General features: G+C 41.1%; 1 protein-coding gene across 10 annotated transcripts in view; it reads right to left on the reverse strand.

Moving 5' to 3' along the window:
* The window catches only part of CD58 (CD58 molecule), a 49893-nt gene that overhangs the window by 39073 nt on the left and 1417 nt on the right, over window positions 1–9403 (reverse strand). For 8 of the 10 annotated variants that reach the window (XM_056340784.1, XM_056340792.1, XM_056340791.1 and 5 more), the window contains exons 2-3: window positions 2504–2803; window positions 1246–1500 (exon numbers count right to left, since the gene is read on the reverse strand). In XM_056340784.1, the coding sequence (XP_056196759.1) occupies window positions 1246–1500; window positions 2504–2803 (555 nt within the window). The remainder of the gene's footprint in view (window positions 1–1245; window positions 1501–2503; window positions 2804–9403) is intronic. The other 2 variants (XM_056340788.1, XM_056340787.1) reach the window with 2 other exon arrangements.

The following is a 9403-nucleotide window of genomic DNA, read 5'->3' on the forward strand; positions in this document are numbered from 1 at the left end:
AGAGGAGGGGTGGAGGAGAGGTGTTTAGATTCATTCTGGTTTCTCAGTATCCTACTCTGATTTTGACTGACAATAAATTAATTTTCCCCAAGTCGAGTCAGTTTTGCCCGTGACTGTAATTGCAGAGTGATCTCCCTGTCCTTATCTTAACACAGGAGGCTTTTGTTGTATTTTCTCCCCCCATCCTTTTGAGGAGGGGGAGTGATAGGGCAGCGTGAAGGGTACCTGGCAGCCAGTCAGGGTCAACCCACCGAATGCCTCATTTCTAAGTCTCCAGCACATAATTCCAGTGAAGGAGGAAGAATCCTACACTGGTAAACCATGAAAGTGGCTTTTGCATAGACATGGGAAATTTTAAAAGGTAAGCCCCAGGCTGAGCTGAAGCTCAGCTGAGGCTGTCCCAGAGCAATAAGCAACAGCAGGAACATTCTCTTTTCTCCTCTTTATATCTGTCTGTGAAGGAGGAAAAGTAGTAAGCTCATTGACTCATGCACAGACTAAGTAAGAAATTATTTTAACTAGTGGCTGCTAGATGATTCACTTGAAACAACTGAATAATTTCATTCCAGTTCATGGAAAGCAGTACAAACAGCACAACAGTCATTAGCATTAATTATATCAGGTCAGAAGGTTCAAAGAGATCTTCTAAGTGTGTCTCTCTCTTTACAGCCTCCTTTTGAGCAATAATAGTGAGGTGGGTGTCAGTCTCTTTTCCCAGGGAACAAATGATAGGATGAGAGACAAATGCCTCAAGTTGCACCAGGGGAAGTTTAGACTGGATATCAGGAAAAATTTCTTCTCCAAGTGACCAAGTTAGGTGGTCAAGCATTGGAACAGCCTGTCTAGGGAAGTGGTTGAGTTGCAATCCCTAGAGGTATTTAGAAGGTGTGTAGATGTGGCGCTTCACGACATGGTTTAGTGGTAGACATGGCAGTGCTAGGTTTATCATTGGACTCTATCTTAAAAGGTCTTTTCCAATCTAAATGATTCTATGATTTCAAGTCACAACTGAAGGGTTTATTCTGTTGAGATCCCTGCAAAAAGTGTCTTTCCAGGGGGATCAAACTGTCAATCCTATACCTTTCACCAACCTTAAACACACTTTTAGTAGACAAATCACTTCTGATGCTTTTTACTTTTTAAACTCAACTTCCTCAGAAGTCAGTAGAAATCTCACAATCAAAGCCTATGCTGCTTCCCAACCTAGCCTCTCAGACTTGCATATACAGCCTGACCCATTCTTACCTTCTCTACCTGAAAAGCATTGAGTCAAAGAGATTTCAGAGCTCTTTTCCGTTTGAGAGAATCTAATGAAACATGCAGCTCTCTCGGAGGCATCAACGTCCTTCTTAGATATCACAACTTCCTGGGTGTGATGAGTGGCTGGCAAGCGACTGAAATTCCAAGTGTAATGCAGAGTCTTCTGGAAATCTGATATACATACTAACACAAGGTTATCACCGCTGATATTGCACCTTATTTCAGGTTCCGAAGGTGGAGCTGAAAGGAGAGAAAACACTCTGTATTACTTTGGTTATAAACTGCCTTGAACTTTAGCACAGGACAAGGGCAGGAGCAACAAAAGCAGCATGAGCGCATAGTGTAAGGTGTGCATGTGTGTGGACACACGTGTATGAGAGAAATGACTTTCTAAAAGTGGATCTGTTTGCGGTTCTTCTGTGTCTCATTTGAGACTCCTCATGGTTCATTGTCAACGGGACTAAAATACACACTGGTCAAATATATTTCCCAAAGACTACTATGAAGCTGCATAGATCTGCGCAGGATAGTATTACAGATATTCAAGCACATGTAATATGCCTGCAGAAGCATCTTTAGTAGATACATACTGCCTGGGATAACTTGGCCAGCTTGCTCAAAGAGTTTGGTTATCTACCTGAAAGTACACAGTGTGCCATCTACATGTGTGGATAACTGGCTAGCTGAAAAAGGTCTCATAGACATAGTCCAGCTGGCTGAACAAAAATGCACATCGCTCTCAGCTTATCTGAAGTAAAGCAAAATACACTGTCTTTGGCTGTCCTTGTTACACAGTAACAGGAAGATTTCGGTGGGAAAAGAATGTTGCAGGTGGGAACAGAAAACTACAGAAGAGAAACTAGGGGCGGGCTTGGTATTTAGGCAACTAACCAATAATGAGCTTAACTTTTGTAATATGTATGAGCTAATTATAAGAAGGCATAAAAGGTGACTGTAAGAGACAATAAACGAAGTCTGCTGATCACTCATATTGAGTGACTGTGTCTTCCCTCCGTCGCGACATACATGCATTCTAGAAGTCATTCCAAGATGAATAATGATGGGCACACAAATCAGATACCACCTTTTAAGATGTGTTTAACGTGCCTAAGTGACTTAACAATAAAGCCCAGTAACAGCCCCTCCCTATTTCTGTTTGCTTCCCTGACAAACAACCCCCTTTGTAGCCTTCTTAAAGTTAATAAAGTGATACAAATCTTTATGCAGTTCTTCCAGTACTTACCTAATACAGCAAGTATGAAGGTTAAAACATAACTTTTCTTCATGGAATCCACGTAGTCTAACATGTATGTGCCAGTGTCATTGTTCTCCAAGTTAAATATAGTCAAGCACCCATTCTCCTCATTAAGCAAACCTCTGTAACAGAGAGAATTAAAATATGTTGGTTTGGTTTGCTCTTCCCATTCAGCCACTTTATCCTTGTTTTTCGTCCAAATAATTTCCATTATTTTTTGGTCTATTTTTACTGGAAAAGTAAAATTTTCTCCCACGATGCCAAACACGTCCTCACAGTAGATGTGTGCTACAAGGAAAAAAAGAAAAAAGTTATTTTAACAATTATTTTATAAACTATTGCTTGACTAATGCTGTATGCACTTTTAGGTACATTCAAATTTAGGTTAGAAGCACATCACAATGTTGCATATTTGTCAGTTTGGGTCAGTTGAAGAATTACCCAAACCCAGCCTGCCAGCACAATCATGTGACAGGCACCACATAGGGATCAGTTTCCACATTCTGGTCCCAGGTAGAATTATTGTCCTAATCTTCTTCCCCAACCTAAAGTCCTCTACCCTCAGTACTTTCCCTCTGTTCACTTGAATTAGGCCTCCTGCCCATGGCCTTGTGAAAAAGTTGAAATGAAGAATTGCTGTCACCAGCAAAAATCTCTCTATCACAGCATCTTGTTGCAGAATGCTCAGGCTGAAGCTCCTGCCCAGCAAATGAACTGCAGTTTTTCCAGCATGAATATTCACAAAGTTAGTGAAAAGCACACTTCTGACACAAAACTGCTACTTGATTCAAAGCACCTGCTCTAAAATCATGGGGATACTAGTGATTTGCCTTGGAAATGTCACTTAAGCAAGTTTATTTCACAGCTGATGTATGTGAAACAGCATCCCAACCTTGGAGATCTTGCTTGCTGCTCTGCTAGAAATGGGAGGTGTCCAGAAGCCTTAACTGCTATCAGTTTTGAATCAATCATATTCTGCTAAAAAGGCCCAGGCACTCAATGTAAATAAACAACAGAAAAGAAGAGGGATAAGAGATTGTCTCTACGTGTGTAAAAAAAAATCTACTGATCTAACAGACAAGACAAAATTCTGCTGTGGGACAGAGATACTGTAAACCATTAGCATCTCTGTCCCTGTTTCAGTCTTCAGTCTTCAGCAACCACCTCCTACTTCTGAATGGCTCTAATCACAAGACTACTCCCATGGCAGACATGCACATGGACACAAACAAAATCATGTCAATACTAAGTTCAAGTTACACTTGCATTAAGGACTCAATTCTGCTCCACAGTAGCTCGTAAATTTTTACTACTAAGTTGAAAGAAAGGCGTAATTATGATATAAATGAGGTCTCACATTAAGGCAAGATTTCCAATATGCACCATCAAAAATTTCCCTTTGAACAGTAACTGCATGGTGAAAGAGAAGAAGAGAAATATTTCAGAAGCCTACTGCTCAAGTCAACTGCTCCCAAGTGACAGCTACTGTTTTAGGTTTCTTTTGGACCTTTTTCTTTTATTTTATTCTTAAATGGCATTAAGTCAAGAACCCACCAATTCCTATATCATTCTGTGCTTCCCTTGCTTCTTATGTCATCATGGTATGAAAACTTACTACTGTTCATAAATCAGTGCAGATACTACAGCTTTATCACACCAAAACAAGTCACTTCCCTTCAATGTATGAGTTCAGAAAACAAACTACAGCCCATCTTGCTCCACATCCTATCTCTATTCCATATGAAAGCAGCCAGGTCAGCCAGGCCAGTCATTAAGAAGATTAGGTTCCCCATCACCAAAGAACAATGCTTGCCAGCATACCGAGTGTCCTGTTCTTCTGCCTGGTGCCACATCACAGAAACAAAGACTTTCTCAAACAGGAAAATGAAGGCAAGCAATGGGAAACACACTTCTGACTGTTTGGATAGAAAACTGCACATGCAAGTCTTCTCCATGCCTTACTACTTATGGACTATTCAGTTTGTTTGCAATTTACCCATGAAAGCACTCTTACTCCATTACAGTATCTACTTTCCATCTGCACTTACACAGTGGCCTTTTCCGGACACAGGAATTGGGAAAGTAAATAGGGCAAAGAGGGCTTGGCCATCACTGCCACATCTTTTCGACACAACCCACCTGCCTTTCTTTGTCTTCTATCCTGTTCAGACAGGTTTATACATCTCACTTGCTCCTGCTGCCCCAGTATGAGTATCTCTTTCCACCCATCTCAAATAACAATTTCCAGAAAAGAACAAAACCCAGGACAGAACAGAGGAGCTCCAACATTTGTATTTGGAGACCACAAGGAGGCAGGATGCTGGGCGCGATGAAACACTCATGATCTGATGAGGACTGGACTCTTGTTAGAGACTTATGTTTCATAAAGACCATTTCTAGGAACACACTTTCCTCAAGAAGTCATCTCTAGCCTAGGGACCTATAGTAGTCCCAGCATGGAGAAAAACTCCCTGTTTTACCCACTGTGAAATTCTACCTCTCAGTAACTTTGGCTTACAGACACAACCAAGCTGTGGTGGCTTAACATCAGCAAACTGTCCTGGTTTCAGCTAGGACAGAGTTAGTTTTCTTCTTAGTAGCTGGTACAGTGCTTCCTTTCAGATTTGGTGTGAGAACAATGTTGATAGGACACTGATGTTTCTGGTCGTGGCCCGGTAGTGTTTGTACTAAGTCAAGGACTTTTCAGTTTCTCGGGCCTTGCCAGCGAGAAGGCTGGACAGGCACAAGAAATGGGGAGGGGACACAGGCACGACAGCTGACCTGCACTAGCCAAAGAGGTAATCCATACCATATGACATCACGCTGAATATATATAAGCTGGGGGAAGAAGAAGGATGAGGGGGGCATTTGGTGTTACGGCATTTGTCTTCCCAAGTAATCATTATGCATGATGGAGCCCTGCTTTCCTAGAGATGGCTGAACATCTGCCTGCTGACGGATAGTAGTGAATTAATTCCTTGTTTTGCTTTGCTTGCGTGTGCAGCTTTTGCTTTAGTTATTAACTTGTTCTTATCTTAGCCCTCAAGTTTTATGTTCCTTTCCAATTCTTCTCCCCATCCTTCTGGGTGAGGGGGGAGTGAGCGCGCAGCTGCATGGTACATAGTTCCCAGCTGGGGTCAAATCACAACACAAGCGTAAGCCAAGCCACTGCAGTTGTTGACAAGAGCAAGGTAAGAGGAAAGCAGCCATTTGCTGGGGACTGAGAACAGGAGGAAAGCCAGCCATCACTGCTTAGCCAACCACTAACAACTTCCTAAGCCTGGGTGCTGAAGCATGTAACCTCTCCATGTCTTTGCTCAGTCATAAGGGCCCGGCTGGAGTTATGAGGGAAAGATTGTTTCTTCATTAAGTCAAGAAATAAGAATGAAGGAAAGCTGAGCTGAAAAGAAAACAAGTTTTCCCTCCACAGCTTCTGCTTGGGATGGGGGAGCACTGCCTCCTTCAGCACTCTGTTCTTGCTGGCTGGAGAAACAAAAGCTTGACAGCAAAGAAATGAAGAGGTCCTGCCCAAGGACACTCAGGCCTTTCTCCTCAGACAGAAGGAGACCATTATCTCCATCTGTCTAAAACTAGGGACTGGACACTTCTCTGCTTCCCTGCTGCGGTGAAGTGTGAAGAAACCTCCCATTCAATGCTGTCAGCTTCCTTTTTTCAAGGACATTATACGTAATACAGAAATGTTGCGTAAGGTCTCCATCACATATTTTTGAGCTTCTAAAGAAAGCATGCGTCGTCATATTTTTTCTAATAAATTTCCAAGGAACCATTCCCCCTGCTTTCTACTTCATTTTATGCCGAGACAGATTTCCTATTCCACTGCAGCTAACTTCTCTGCTGTGAGCAAAGAGGAAGAAGTAACAGCCAAGCATTTTTTCATACGCTCTTTTCGGAAAGCTAGAAATAAGAATTATGTTTCTCTGCTTTCTCCCTCTCTCCTTATTGCAGCCTATTATTCCAAGATAAAGTTCACACAACAAAGCAGTGTTGTGCTAAGGCTTCCAGTAGCCTCTACAGAAACCATCAGACTACCTGCTCCTGTATCTCCTTCAACACACTCCAAATTCCTTCTTATGCCATGTCTTTGTGTTCTATCCTTCCAAACCAATCACATAACAAAAGCATTACTGATAAAGAGAAGGTACGTACAAGCAAAGCCTCTTCTGCAAACCCACCCACCTCATGCTGTCTACATCATTTTCTGTTCCCACTTCTCCAGCAGGAAGATACCTTTCCCTACGCAGCCTTCCCATCCTACCCAGGATTCAGAGCCATGGTCAAGTGTTCTGCCTACCACACATCAGCTGAACCACGACAGCAGCACGGGTGCGCAGATTTGGCCTGCAGCAAACAGCAAGCCATGAATCTTAGCCTGGTTTGCAGTACATGAAAACATTTCAGATTTTGTCATGTTTGACAACCACTCAGCTAATGCACGTAACCTGGAACTCCGTGCTAACCAAATCATGTCTCTGAATGCAGAGCTTGAATTGCAGCCTACACAAGACAAGGCACAGAGTAGCAGGTCACCCATACAACCTAGTGCGCTATACTTGATGTTTTAATATTCACCTGAATAATTCTGGCTCTTCAAGCATTTTAGCAGGCTAAAGGTATCCACATTCTATTCAGACTAAGTAAGTGGAATTTAATATTCCATTTATCAGCAATAAATGCTTCATTACTATATTTGTCTGCCTGATATGATTTTCTTCACTACTTTTCTTGGAGCTGATGTAAGGCTTAGTTATTCTGGAAAACTTCTGTAAACTAATCCCCTTTTTATTTTTAATGCTATCATTATCATCTTTTTTGGTCTCAAGTACCCATTTGAAATGCATATATGTACATATTAGGTCTATACCAGCAGCAGTTAGGCTCACATATTAACATTAAGATGTTAATGTTCCACCTGCTAAAGCTGGGTGGAAAAGCACTTGCTGATTAGCTTACAGCAAGCAACAGTCTGCCTCAAGATCTGATCTTTCTAAATACTGGATTTTTGTTCTGTTTTTTGTAACTTCCCAACTACCCCTTTTTTAGGATTATTTTTTTTTTCCAGATTGTGATCTCTAAGCAGCAGAGTATTACATTCCCTCCTAACCCTCAGAACCACCAGTTCCACAGAACCCTGAAATAAATGTTCAGTCCAGGACTATCAGAATATTCACCCATAGCCCTGCTAATTCCCCCAGAGCCCACAAACACGACCTGCTTTCCCCAAACTCCAGTAAGAAAGCACTTAGACCCACGGTAGAGCCCACTCATAGGGAGTGGGTGGGTGCAGACATCACACACACATGCATACACTTGCTTTTTGTCCTTTCTGCAGTCTCAGGGTCCTGCTCTGTTGGCATCCTCCCCGGACTGAGCCCATGTCATTCACCTTCTGACAACTAATGCAATGAGCCAAACGCAGTGAATGCCCAGGCCAACACATGGCAGCATGAGGCAAGGAGGGGGAGGGAGGGGGCTGGGAATCCTCCCTCTTGGCAATGGTGAACTATTAGGGAGGATCACTGTGGCCTGTAGGATACTGGTTATTTTCAGTCTCTGGCCTTTGCCTAGGGACAGAACCAATTTGCATTTATGCCTATCCTGAACTGCTAGGGAAAAAAATACAACCACAGTTAAAATCCTCTGCCCGCTTACTCCCAGCATCCGGATACCACTTCCTATGCTGTACTAGCACAGTCTTTATGTAGCTATATGATCAATGGTACTGAGAAAACGTCTCAATTACTTTCTTCCTTCAACTGAGTAAATTTTCAGCCAGATCATCTTTGCAGTTCTCTTTATAAAGAATAGCACAAAAAGATGGCATACAGGGGAACTGTTCTTGTCCTGTGGCAACACCAACTTACATGTACTCCAAACTACAACCTCTGCCTTACGAACCGTGCATCACCCAGACAGCCTACAGCCACACCACCTTGAACATGGCCAACATGGTCTCATGAGGCTGTAAACCGACAGAAGTAAGATTTGAAAAAAAAAAAAAAGAAAAGAAAAAAAAGACAAATCCACATACAATATTTTTTAAAAAACCCACACTGTCAACTCTCAGGATCAAAGAAGGCTGTGAATGCAATCCAGAGATAATCCTGGCTTTCATAGGACTAGGAACATTAATCACATTAAGCCAAGTAGCTGTCAGCAACATTTTTCACTCTGTATTCACTCTACAGTGTTAAATATCAAGGGCAAAAAAATTACTTGTTTCTTTTTGTTTTTAATATAATATTTTATATATTAAATTTATTATTTTAATTAATTTAATAGTTAATTTTATTATTTATTATAAATTTATATTTATATATTTATATTTATAAATACATATTTATAATTATATAAATGTAATTATAAAATTATAATTACATTATGATTAATTAATATAATGTAACAGCCACAGGTCTGGAGGCAAAGATTTATCAAGAGTTTTTATTATCAAGAGTTTTTAAGCAAGGGGCAGAGGGGTTTTATTTGGTTGGGTTTTTTTCTCCTTTGTGAGAAAATCAGAACTTCCTCTGTTTATTTTGAAAAATTCAAGAGTAAGGAAACAGGACAATGCAATCAGGTGTCAGTTTCATACAGCTGATGACTGATTTTTCCATTATATGATTTAAAAATGTGTTTAACATTTCCATCAACAGCCTACCAAATAACAACATTCTACACGCAAACTGAATTTGTTAGTTCCTCCCATTCATCCCAATGCCTTATGATATAGTTCCCATGACGTCTCTCATGGAGTGAAAGACATAGGAAAAAAAAAAAAAAAGAGCAATCCTGGTATTTTTATGGTCAACAAAAACACAGAAAGAAGCATATATTTCTGTGTGTAGAGAAAGAAAAGGAGAAAATTCTAAA

This window comes from Falco biarmicus, chromosome 5 (genome assembly GCF_023638135.1).
Source record: "Falco biarmicus isolate bFalBia1 chromosome 5, bFalBia1.pri, whole genome shotgun sequence".
NCBI lineage: Eukaryota > Metazoa > Chordata > Aves > Falconiformes > Falconidae > Falco > Falco biarmicus.